This window comes from Schistocerca nitens, chromosome 3, assembly GCF_023898315.1.
Source record: "Schistocerca nitens isolate TAMUIC-IGC-003100 chromosome 3, iqSchNite1.1, whole genome shotgun sequence".
In the NCBI taxonomy this organism is placed as follows: Eukaryota; Metazoa; Arthropoda; class Insecta; order Orthoptera; family Acrididae; genus Schistocerca; species Schistocerca nitens.
The window spans coordinates 601,207,586-601,221,178 of record NC_064616.1 but is presented as its reverse complement, the minus strand read 5'-3'; the positions used below and the strand labels follow the sequence as shown (position 1 = coordinate 601,221,178).

Sequence of the window (13,593 nt, the reverse complement as noted above, 5' to 3'; positions counted from 1 at the left end):
AGCAGAGCAACGGGGGCAGGAGCAGAGCAACGGGGGCAGGAGCAGAGCAACGGGGGCAGGAGCAGAGCAACGGGGGCAGGAGCAGAGCAACGGGGGCAGGAGCAGAGCAACGGGGGCAGGAGCAGAGCAACGGGGGCAGGAGCAGAGCAACGGGGGCAGGAGCAGAGCAACGGGGGCAGGAGCAGAGCAACGGGGGCAGGAGCAGAGCAACGGGGGCAGGAGCAGAGCAACGGGGGCAGGAGCAGAGCAATGGGGGCTGGGGGCAGGAGCAGAGCAATGGGGGCTGGGGGCAGGAGCAGAGCAATGGGGGCTGGGGGCAGGAGCAGAGTGATGGGGAGGAGAGGAGGGTGTTTTAGAATGTGTTTAGAAAACACACATAGGATTTTATATGAAAGGAAGTAGAATTCATTATTTTTCAGCTGTTTACACATCTTACGAATAACAGCCAAGAAAGAGTAGAAGTTATAGACATGATTACACACAGTTGAGGAACCTCTGAAAAAGGGAAATGCATAAGGAACAAACAAGCTGTATACGTTTTGTTTCTGAATTATATGACGAGGAACAGATTCAAATATGCCTCTGTCTTCAGTTCAACAGTGATGTACAGCTTATGCTTGCATAATGTGCCAGAACATAATGTGAAAATATTCCAAAAGTAAGGTGATTAACTGATGAAATATCTGGATAAGTTCATTGAATTAGGAGACTAAAGTGAAAAGGATATAGGGTATGAACATAAATCTCAAACCAATCTAAAAAGATGTAAGTTTACAGATAGTTGGCACACAAGGATGAATTTATGGTTTCTAGAACAAAGGTTTGTAAATGAATGTACAAGAATTCTACAGAGCTAAATGTGACTTCTGCTAACAGTGTTCCAAATTCAAGGAAGCTACCACTTTACAAACCAGAGCCATTAACCAAACATTCCTGTTGTTAACTTTTTAAAAAAACTTCTAAATAATAACAAAATCATTGTTCTGTCAACTATACAATTAAGTATCAGTCTCATACTCAGTGATGTCCACAACCCCTTCAACAAGGTGTTCAAAGCCTAACACAATGCATGTGAATCCTAAGTCCACATGTGGAAGCACACCTACATTTGCATCATCACATTCAAAACGCAAATCTCAAATATCTACCTAACATCATCCCAACCCCTTTCCATCACTATCTGTTTATCCAATTTCTTCCATAAATGCACTCTTTTTAGAAAATTCACTTATATTACCTTTCACTCCGACACTATTTCATATGCTCTCCACTGCTTCCTGTATCCAACTATTTTCTCAAGCCCTTAACAGTATAAATTAAGAAAATCTCTTCACTTTGTATGGATGGTCCTCTCACCTTATTACGTTTCTTCTCCATAAAATTCACTACATCTCACCCATTTTTATCACTGCTGACTATTTTACTGTTAATATTGTTTTTTTGCTCCGCATTCACATCCTCTGCCCTGACTTGGAGGAGGAGGAGGAGGAGGAGGAGGAGGAGGAGGAGGATAGAAGAAAACTTTGCACTGTAGAGAGCAACTGAATAAGTCCATTCATAGCAGCTGCATACTAAAATGACAGCTGAAAAATATCAGCACATTTTCTTTTCACTGTTGTCTCAACAATACAATAAAGCTGAGGCATATATGAATAGTGCAAGACTGATGATAAAAAAGCAGCCATATAACATTATTCCCATTACATTCAAATAGTCCAATTTTCTCTCTCTTTCTACAAGGTTTTTCGTCACACTAATTAGGAAAATAAACTACAGCTCAATAAGAAAAATAGGAATAAATTTCCAATTCAGACAAACTTTTTCCACATTGTCAACAGTATATTTTCAGTTCCATGTCAAGTCTTGTATCAATGATGGTAGTGACAAACCACTTCAATAAATATCTTCTTTACAAATTTAGTATGCGATTAAAGAAACTTACTATCCAAATTAAAATATACATTTCTCATTAAAGCTGAGTTACATGAATATCTTAGTGATACTGGAAGAGCTTATATTTATGAAATGTAAATTAGATAAACCACTGCAATTTAATTCATCTGTCATCTTTCCGGCATTGTTTGAATCCACTGATGTTTCTCACGTCAATCTTTTTCTTCATCTACATACTTTTTCTGGAAGAAAGCTGCCAATATATAAGTCTAGAATTTGAATAATCTATGACTGCAAGCATGTTACCTCATACAATAAACTGATTTTCCTCCTGTAAGTGAATTTTGCATGTTTTTCTCCATTGCTTGCATATTTAAGTATGCATGTTATTTGACAGGTCATATTCAGAGCAAATGCATTTATACACAATTGTCGACAGATTAATGCACAATCACAGACAACAACTAATGATAAATAAACAAAAATTATTTTACAACATACAAAAGAGAGAGAGAGCAGCTACACAATTTTAAACCAACTTATGAACACTGTACTGGAAGAGTCAGCCTCTCTACATCAAAACAGATCAGCTGTTTGCAGACTAAGATATCAGCCTTACAATGCAGAATACTTACAACTGTTATCAAATAACATGATGTTACAAGTTACGAGGGAATCACAAAGCTGATTGGATAAAAATACAAATTCATTGGCCATTCATCTCAAAATTCATTTTTCCACTACAGTCACTGTAGATCATATACATGCACACTGACTTATTTGTATTGTACACTCAGTCTGTAAGTAAAATAGGTAATGATTATGTTTTCTACAAAAAGAAAATTTTTGGAATGCAAGGTACTTAGCTTCTAATAGTTCTGCTTGGTACAGTAAGAACAGGATAACTTCAAAACTTAATATTCTTTTTATACAGCACAACAAACTTAATACATAAAAATGAAAAATTATTTGTGTACAAATTTTTGATCACATGTCTCTGTTACCAGAAAACGGCAGGATCAGTACAGTATATAGCATGTCTGAATATTACACATTACTGCTTAACACAACATTTGAATCTAATCTTTATTATGGTTCTACCCCGTCCAGCAGAATAAAATCCTGCTAGACTGGTATATAAAATGGAAAATTAAGAAATTATTTTGTAAAACAAGTTATTTTGGACTCATTTTCCTCTCTCTCTCTCTCTCTCTCTCTCTGGTCATGTTGGCACACAATTAGCTGAAAGTACTTTTTTCAGAGAAAAAACACACACACACACACACACACACACACACACACACACACACACACAAATTCCTACTACAGTTTCGGACACACAAAGTTTCAACCAATTTAATAAATCACTTTAAATACTCCTACATACTTAAATAGTTCATATTATCTTCTTTGGTCAAATCTTCTCCTTACATTGTTCCATATTTCTCCACCTCATTTGTTAATGCTCTATTAAACAGCTAAACTAGCTGTAGTGACATGAAGTGTTTTAAAAATATATTGATACCAAGGTCATTTTTCACCACTTTTTCCCGCTATTCACATGAATGTTTGATAACAAAACTTACTTGACTTTGAGCTGAGCAGTGGTTAGGAACTGAGTTCTTCACACAAATGTATTGTATATTACATAATTAGCTGCAGTATGAGTGGGGAAAAATAAGCAGTATCATCAGACAGAACAGAGTGAACTAGAATTTTGTCCATTTCTTGTCACAGAGCGTGTGCATACATTGTCTGACTCGATAATTTTCACTACACATATTCAACATCTCAAATTCTTTCTCCACGCCAAATAAACAATTGTACGTGATGAGCACCATGTAATTAGCAATATTTAAAAATAACGTATTGATTTAGGTACTTTACATGTATTTATGAATCGGACCTTAGAGCAACAATATATATCTCTGTTACTTTACAAATACGTGACTGTAAATTGTAAACGTTGATCTGTAACTTTTACATGAGGCTTAACAAAACTGTTACATTGTTTAGTGTGTGTGTTTGGTTTAAACATAACCAATCAGCAGTGCAGGGTATGAAGGTGAAAGCAAAGAAGTTTCCAACAGCAATGGAAATTCCTACACAGCTTACTTTCAGCTTCTGTAAGGCCGAGCCTGTCTCTCAGAAGTAAGCCACTCAACGAACTCGTCCAGCATCACCGGCCCTGCAGAAATTCGTTTTTTAATGTACTTCCAACACAAATAGGCGTGCTGTTACTGCCCATGCAAAGACAATATGAAACTTCCTGGCAGATCAAAACTGTGTGCCGGACCGAGACTCGAACTCGGGACCTTTGCCTTTCACGGGCAAGTGCTCTGCCAACTGAGCTACCCAAGCACGACTCACGCCCCATCCTCACAGCTTTACTTCTGCCAGTACCTCGTCTCCTACCTGTGGAAGTTTGGAAGGTAGGAGATGAGGTACTGGCAGAAGTAAAGCTGTGAGGACGGGGCGTGAGTCATACTTAGGTAGTTCAGTTGGCAGAGCACTTGCCCGCGAAAGGCAAAGGTCCCGAGTTCGAGTCTCTGTCCGGCATAAAGTTTTAATCTACCAGGAAGTTTCATATCAGCGCATACGCAGAGTGAAAATCTCATTCTAAAGACAATATGAATTTAAATAAATTTATAATGCATGTATTATGAAGTTTAAAACACCTGTAAGCAAGGTTGAATGGAGATTATACATCTCACAAGGCAACACTACTACATCCAACACCAAAATAATGTTTAGCATTTAACATCAAATAGTATTACTATAGTACAGATATTTTAGGTGAGCATTTCAAAATATTTTAATTTAAGTTATAAACAGCTGCTAGTCAAACACTAACTAGCAGTAGCTTATATATTTGAAAAAGAGTATTTAATATCATTAAGGAAATAATAATGTCAAAGTTAAATGGACAGTGGTCTACAGGGAAGATATTACTTAAAGACTAAAAGCTACACACTATATACAGAAATCTGCCATATCAGAACTATGGCTTATACACAGTCTTCACTGATTAAAATGTTCTTCTTTGTATGCTATTTCCCACTATATTCTATTTTACCTACACTAAGAAAGGACTCTTCCCTTTGGAGAGAGAAAATTTTTAAAACAAGTTTCATGCTGTTGTGCAAACAGTTTGACAATTCATATTAACAAAGCAGCATCAAACTTCTAGCTTTAACTCCCATAACTGCTAATAAAATAACTGTTGGATGACAAAGTACAACAGAAGTATGACAATGGAAAGTATTGGTAACATAGCCAAGATATCTCAAATACATGTGCAGCATGCAATGCAAAGGAATTTCTATATATTAGTCTTGGTGGTACAGTATTTTTATAGAAATGGACTGGCTAGAGGCAATGTGGCCACCTAAGGTGGAGGTCTGAGAATGGATGGCACCAGTAGATCAGTTTCCACATTCCTAAATACTTTCACTTCATCTAGGATCACTTTCAAATAGGCAACAAGCGAAGTGGTGTGGTAATTAAGACACTGGGCAAGTCTTCTGAAAGAGTGTGGCTCATATACCACAATAAAAATGTTAGCTTCAATCTTAGATTTTTCATAAAGGAGAATTATCTGCATGTACGTATTATCAGATATTTGTGGCAATATTCAGCAAGTTCTGAACAAAATATCAATCTGATGCAAAGTCTGGTAACTAGCTATTACTGTTGAGGAATATATTATGGTACACTTCAGGAAAAGTAAAAAACATAAAACCCTTTGACTATGAGGGTACCAAGTGATAACTAGTATCCATCTTTGTCAAATAATAGCCTACAAGTGTCTGGGCACTGTACATAGAATTATCCATCAGCTCAGTTTTAAATAATGGAAATAGCAGGTGTCAATTTATTTGTAGGATACTGGGAAACTTCAAATTTTTTTTTATCAAGAGGAAAACAGACAGGATTTAACTACCCTTCAACGATATCATCATTAGAGATTGGGCACAAGTTCAGAAATGAATCAGCAATATTCTTTTCAAAGGACACTTTCTCAAATTTGCCTTAAGCAATTTAGATTTTCCATAAAATAAAAAGTCTTGATGGAGATATGAACCACCATACTTCCAAATAAAAGTCCAGTGTACTATTCACCACACCCCCTTCACTTTGTTTTATTGGTGAAAGATTGCTATGGAATACTGTCATGTATTTGGGACCCATTACATATGAGGTCACTGAATGTACACAAAAGATTAAGATTAATGTTCACAGGCTGTTTAGAGGAAAAACTGGTGCCACACACCCATATTCTACTAAAGGCTACATTTGGAATTTAAGCTAGGAGAGGTCCTCTTCACAAATATAAATGCCCTTAGTTAAAAGTCAGTATATTAAAATATCTATAAAACTAACTCCTGAACAGAGTACCAGTTCCCCACTCTGTTCGGGCTCAGTTTTTATAAATTTTGGCCAATGTTGGTTTAGAAGATGGCACACCTTTTGGGGGGGGAAAAGTGTGTACCATAGGATGTACAAGCCTGAGACCACAGAACAAGAGCAAATTCAATACAATGAGATTGCAGCCTACACACTTACAGCCAACTTCACAATTAACAACATAAATATGACATTCTGATGTGGAATATACTCTTTAGCTGTCTGCAAAACACACACACACACACACACACACACACACACACACACACACACAAACATATTATCGGAAGCAAGAGGCCTGCAGACAGCTATTCATTGTGCTTGAAATGTTTGCACTTGCTTCTGAATGTGATAGCACAAAATGATTGACATATTACAGATTAGTACCAACAATATTATGCACCAGTTGTAAAAAATGTGTGATTTATTTACCACAACATCTCAGTATTAGATTACCCCACCATCAAGTTCTGCAAAACAAGGAAGCATCATTACCCCGTTACTACACATACTAAAGTACATGTAAATTTATCTATATTTCTCCGTAGTATTACATACCTTAAATTTAATATACCACTAGGGAAGATGAAAAGTAAAAATTGAGCAGCAACCATGCACTGAAAAACACACAAAAACTCCTCGTTGTACATCTCACATGGGTGCGTAACACTAGCACAAAGCTCAGTTATTAACTAGAGTCAACTGTCCACACCTACTGAAGATTGCACTACGATGATGTATATGTATCGCAGCTCCTAACAATGCTGCTGTCTACAGTGAAATCTATGAAAAGTTTATGCATCAAATCATAACAAATCCTAAAAACTAATCTTCCAGCTCTGTTCTAATGTTTGCATCCATTGTGAATAACCAACAGGAAACATTACCACTTAACGACAACTAAGAAGATTAGGTTGATGGCTGATTCTCACAAGAACATCACTAAAGTGGGCCCATAAATGCCCTAGGACACTCCTGTCTTTTCATTCAACACATTGATGCATTCCTCCTTTAAAGTGCAAAACTCTCTATTTCATCTAAATTTGACAGCAATCAACCATGTTCTTTATTTGCAATACTTTGATGCTGCCTGTGCTGCTTCTCCTTAATGATCATTAAGTTTTAATGTTTCCTATTGGTTATTCTCAATGTGTGCTAATAATGCAACATAGGTGCAACATAGGTACAACATTGGTTTTTGGGGGGTTTGCTATGACCTGACACATACATTTTAAAGTAGACAGTAGCATCAATGGGGGCTGTGATATATATGTAATATGGTAGTACAATCTTAGGCAGGCGAGGGCAGCTTTGTGCTAGTGATACGTGCTAAGGAAAAGTTCTCATGTCTTTCACAACGCACAGTTGTTGCTTGCCTTTTACATTTGACATTACCTAATGGTACATTAACTGTGTATGTAATACTAAAGGGTAATATAGATTGATTTGTGTGTGTGTGTCCATGTGTGTACTACTATGAAGGAATGATTTGTGTTTCTTTTATACAACTTGATGATGGGATAATGTAGTGCAAAAACATGATGTGATACATAAATCACACATTTTCAGCAACTAACATTTAGTATTCTCAGTACTGATTCATGATGCTGTTGTACCATGACTTCACAAGATATAATGGAATTGGTTTACATCCACTATACTTATCACTAAAAACTGACCCCACTTAATCTCAATACCCTTTAACACACTAGGAAACAATTATAGAATGGGCTACTACTAAGAATATGAGGATCACAAACTTTCTGTGTGAAACTGGCACTGTCTGAGAATGTGACCAACAGCAGAAAAGATCTACATTTTTACAGAATATGTGTGCTTCCTAAAGAGTGCAACATTTATAGAAGTAAAATACAGGAGATGGTAAAAGTCTCTAAAAACAAATTTAGTGTCAACAGAGAAGACTGTTATAGTCTTCCAGCTTTATGGCTTCCACCTATCAACATTTTAAGTTTAGGCAAATGGGTAAGAGAAACATCCCTGTAACATTGGAATACTATTCTACTTGACATTGACATGCTGATTAAATATCCAGGCATAACATTGTAAACGAACATGATATTGAATGAGTACACAAGGTAAGGGGTAGGGAAGATGAATAAACAACTACAGTTCATCGAGATTATTTGATGCACCTACAAAGTGGCCGTGTGTGGAACTGCTTGTGTAATTGATTTTTGACTACTGCTCTAGTGTCAGATTCTTACTAGGTCAGATTACCAGAATGCATCAAAGCAATTTGGAAGTATGCTATCAGATTTCTCACCAGTCAGTACACTAAGTACAAGAGTGCTACAGAAATACTTTGCAAGTTTGAATACAAATTGCTGGAGCGAAGATGGTCATTTCACAAAAGGTTGTTGAACTTTTTCCAGGATGAATTTTCACTCTGCAGAGGAGTGAATACAGTTTGGGAGCTTCCTGGCAGATTAAACTGCATGCTGGACCAAGACTTGACCTGGAACCTTTGCTTGTAATGCAGGCAAGGTTCTTGGTTCAAACCTCAGTCCAGACAGTTAAAACCATCAAGCAATTTGACAAACTGCATAACAATTCTACTTCTTCCAATATCCATCTTGCACAAGGCCTGTATAGAGAAAATAAGCAAGACTAGGGCTCACCAAAAGGTAAACAAGCAATCACTTTCCTCTCACTCCTTTTGCTTGAGGAACAGGAAAGGGAATGATCAGCAATGGTACTTTGTACCTCAACCACACACTGTACAGGAACATGCATGCATGAACATATGTAGATACCTGCCACTGTAGTCAAATAAATGTTAAATTTTTTCCCTTTGCGAAAGTAGTTTGAGATAAAGAACCAACAGTTAGAAACTTAATATTTCAGACAGTACATAATCTCTAATGAGCAATGTGTATGATGCATGTGTTTGTAAACTACTTATATTTGTTGTCAAACAAAAGCTGGATATTTTGACACTACCTTGAAAAACCAAATGCATTCATATGTGACATGACCACAGTTGATGTTAGCTGTGTTTAAGTACCTACCCAGTTGTCAAAGATGGTGCATTACTCATTACAGGAACTTTTAGACATACATTTAGTGTATGGCACAGAAGGACAGTGTTTGGAAAGTGTAACAAATGTACAGAAGATCCACAACAGCTTTCACCGTAAGAGGATGATAACTATCACCATGGATAAAATGTTGCAAAGAAGCCATAGAGAGGCAGCTGATATTCTTGACAAAGAAGAGTTTGCACAGTAGAATTTGCTACATGAAGTTGAATCATTAGGAAGACATTTCATCAATAAGCCACCCATCCATATGGCAAAAATCACTTTGAGCAATTGCTATAAGTTGGCACTGTTGACATATTGGGAAAGTTGTTTATGTGAATAAAAAAATTTACGCATTAGTCTCCAAACATTAGTTCAAGGACATAGTACAGTGCCTCTCAGAACTTTCAGTTGTGTAACATAGCACATTATATAAAAGAAAGACTGTTGTAGAATTTTAGAACATGTTTTTTGCTCGAGTATCATGTCGTGTTTGGAAACCCAGAATCTACTATGTAGGAATCAACATGGATTCCGGAAACAGCGATCGTGTGAGACCCAACTCGCGTTATTTGTTCATGAGACCCAGAAAATATTAGATATAGGCTCCCAGGTAGATGCTATTTCTCTTGACTTCCGGAAGGCGTTCGATACAGTTCCGCACTGTCGCCTGATAAACAAAGTAAGAGCCTACGGAATATCAGACCAGCTGTGTGGCTGGATTGAAGAGTTATTAGCAAACAGAACACAGCATGTTGTTATCAATGGAGAGATGTCTACAGACGTTAAGGTAACCTCTGGCGTGCCACAGGGGAGTGTTATGGGACCATTGCTTTTCACAATATATATAAATGACCTAGTAGATAGTGTCGGAAGTTCCATGCGGCTTTTCGCGGATGATGCTGTAGTATACAGAGAAGTTGCAGCATTAGAAAATTGTAGCGAAATGCAGGAAGATCTGCAGCGGATAGGCACTTGGTGCAGGGAGTGGCAACTGTCCCTTAACATAGACAAATGTAATGTATTGCGAATTCATAGAAAGAAGGATCCTTTATTGTATGAGTATATGATAGCGGAACAAACACTGGTAGCAGTTACTTCTGTAAAATATCTGGGAGTATGCGTGCGGAACGATTTGAAGTGGAATGATCATATAAAATTAATTGTTGGTAAGGCGGGTACCAGGTTGAGATTCATTGGGAGAGTGCTTAGAAAATGTAGTCCATCAACAAAGGAGGTGGCTTACAAAACACTCGTTCGACCTATACTTGAGTATTGCTCATCAGTGTGGGATCCGTACCAGATCGGGTTGACGGAGGAGATAGAGAAGATCCAAAGAAGAGCGGCGCGTTTCGTCACAGGGTTATTTGGTAACCGTGATAGCGTTACGGAGATGTTTAATAAACTCAAGTGGCAGACTCTGCAAGAGAGGCGCTCTGCATCGCGGTGTAGCTTGCTCGCCAGGTTTCGAGAGGGTGCGTTTCTGGATGAGGTATCGAGTATATTGCTTCCCCCTACTTATACCTCCCGAGGAGATCACGAATGTAAAATTAGAGAGATTAGAGCGCGCACGGAGGCTTTCCGACAGTCGTTCTTCCCGCGAACCATACGCGACTGGAACAGGAAAGGGAGGTAATGACAGTGGCACGTAAAGTGCCCTCCGCCACACACCGTTGGGTGGCTTGCAGAGTATGAATGTAGATGTAGATGTAGATGTAAAATATTTTTATATCCCAAATTATGGCTGTAAAATACTTTGCATCACGGCTAAGATTTGTCAAACAACTGATACACAAAAAAGTGTTATGAGCACCGATTCAGATAGAACAAAAGAATTTGGCTAGTAAGAACAACAAAATAAAGTCAGGAGAAACATGCAACTTATGGTCAGGGAAAACAATCACTGTAGCAATGGTGAATATGTTTCCATTTCTAAGCATTATTTTTTCAACTTTTATACAACTGTTTAATGACAGAAAAATAAATCACTCATTGGATCATTAAAGACTACAATAAAACAAACATACTTACAAGCACCGTCAACATCGTAATTAGACAGATCATTCACTATAGTACGCGAGAATTCAAAAATATTGCACCATTGGTCTTTATTAATAACTTTGTATTTTGAGCTTTCTAGGAAAGAGTTGAACTGACTGAAGAGAGACCAATGTTTTCCCAGCAACAACTTCAACATGGCCTTTGCAGTCTCAATGTCCATGCTGCGTTGCTCCTTGTCCTGATGGAAGGGAACGAAGTCATAGTAGAAACTCAAAATACATGAAATGATCAATTTGCTCATTATATCAACACAGCAAAAGTTTGTAAAACCATCAATTTAACATTCAATTCTTTTGTATCTTACTTATAACTACCGCCTAAATCCTAAATACAAATAGGAAAGCCTGAAACACTGCACCTCTGAAAAGTCTAACACTTCATTTCTGCAACACTTGAGTATGAACAGTACTCCTCTTACCACCAAGAGACATGCCAAGTTCCATATGTACATACTCGACCATATCGAAATCCCCCCCCCCCCCACCACCACCACCACCACCACCACCACCACCACCACCACCACCACCTATCTGGTCTCTTTCCACAACATTCACCTGATTATACGAACTACCACTTTCCCCTCATTTTTCATAAATTAACTATTTTTTAGTTTGCTAAAAACTACAATCAACTTCAAAAAGTTTGAGGAAATTTTTAATTTTTACCACAGGTTTTTCTGCTACCTTAATAGAAATCTTGTTTTGTTTAAATGCTTCAGTTCTTACAGGGCATTAGTAATTTCTCAGCTCAACTGATAATAAGCTAATCAGCGGGCTTTGTTTAAGGTTATTTGTTCACTGTCCTGTAGTCCATTGCACCAGCCAAGATGCAGCCCCACTATGAATGCTGTTCTGAAATACTGGGTAAGTTGCTTGATATTCATAAACACCTAGAGATAATCATGACTACTGTCAAACAACTCGCACCTGCTGCGAATTCGTTTGTTGGAAGAGCTCCCAAGAATCATGTACCTGTGGTACTGGTACCAAAGTTACCTCAAGTACTATCCTACCCTATGGATCATATTGCCTCTGCAGAAAGTAGGAGATCTGTCATTACTCCTCCACTTCACTGTGGGTGGCATTTCAATGGTAGATCAAGGCAACATATACAGGGTGGAGAGCAACCAGGGAGGATTCAGGGTGTTATACCAACACCCTCAATCAAAAAATCTGAGGTGCTGTCTTTCACTCAAACAAACTGAGTCAGTGAGACTCACTTCACCTGTTTTGGGTAAACCTGTTTTGTTCAGTGTCAAGAGGAAGCAAACGCAAAACGGTAAGAGTCTATTAATTGTCGGCAGGGAAATGACAATAAGGGACAGGAAAGAACACCAGATGTACACAATGTGTATGCTGTGGTGCCTCATTCAACATGTTGAAGAGGCTATTCTGGCAGCCTATGAGGGAACAAAGTGCAACCAAATGCAGATTGCGGTGCATGATGGAACAAATGACACCTGTCATCTGAGCTCTGAGGGTGTACTGGAGATCATTCCAGTAACTGTCAGAGAAGGTTGAGGAGACCACTGTTGTCCAGGAGTTTCAATGAAGCTCACAATTTGTAACATTGTCCCCAAAACTGATTGTGGCCCCTTGGTTCTGAGTTGAATGAAAGGATTGAACCAGATACTTCGGAGGTCTGAACTTCACTAATTCCCACTATATCTAACTTTAACCCTCTACTGCCCACCGTGACTCTGAAGTCACGTCAAATTTTATCGTTATATTTCGCATTAGGATCGTTATTTCTTTCTTGACCAGTGTGACTTGAGTGTTACAATATGGCTGCTTTATACACAAACAATGTAACTGCCCACTGTGACCTCAGAGTCACAGAACTATTTTTAAAAAATAATTTTTTTCAAAAACAAAAATTCACCTGATGTGTGTTAAATACATTATTCTCTAACATTCTGTGCATATAAATATTTTTTTCTACAGGAAATAATAATTTGGGCAATAGAGGGTTAACCTATCCATTTCCCTTTTTAAATTTTCTAACCCACCTGCCCGATTAGGGGATCCGACATTCCACACTCCGATTCGTAGAACGCCAGTTTTCTTTCTCCTGATAACGACGCCCTCTTCAGTAGTCCCCACCCGGAGATCCGAATGGGGGACTATTTTACCTCTGGAATATTTTACCCAAGAGGATGCCATCATTTAACCATACAGTAAAGCTGCAGGCC

At 38.1% G+C, this 13,593-nt stretch overlaps 1 protein-coding gene across 1 annotated transcript in view; it reads right to left on the bottom strand.

Annotated features, from left to right (window-relative positions):
- Window positions 1–219: 219 nt before the first annotated feature.
- LOC126248526 (DCN1-like protein 4) overlaps window positions 220–13,593 on the bottom strand; it is a 169,437-nt gene continuing 156,063 nt past the window's right edge. Inside the window, exons 6-7 of the mRNA XM_049949579.1 lie at window positions 11,373–11,580; window positions 220–4,081 (exon numbers count right to left, since the gene is read on the bottom strand). Coding sequence (XP_049805536.1) covers window positions 4,011–4,081; window positions 11,373–11,580 — 279 coding nt within the window. The 3' untranslated portion in view covers window positions 220–4,010. The remainder of the gene's footprint in view (window positions 4,082–11,372; window positions 11,581–13,593) is intronic.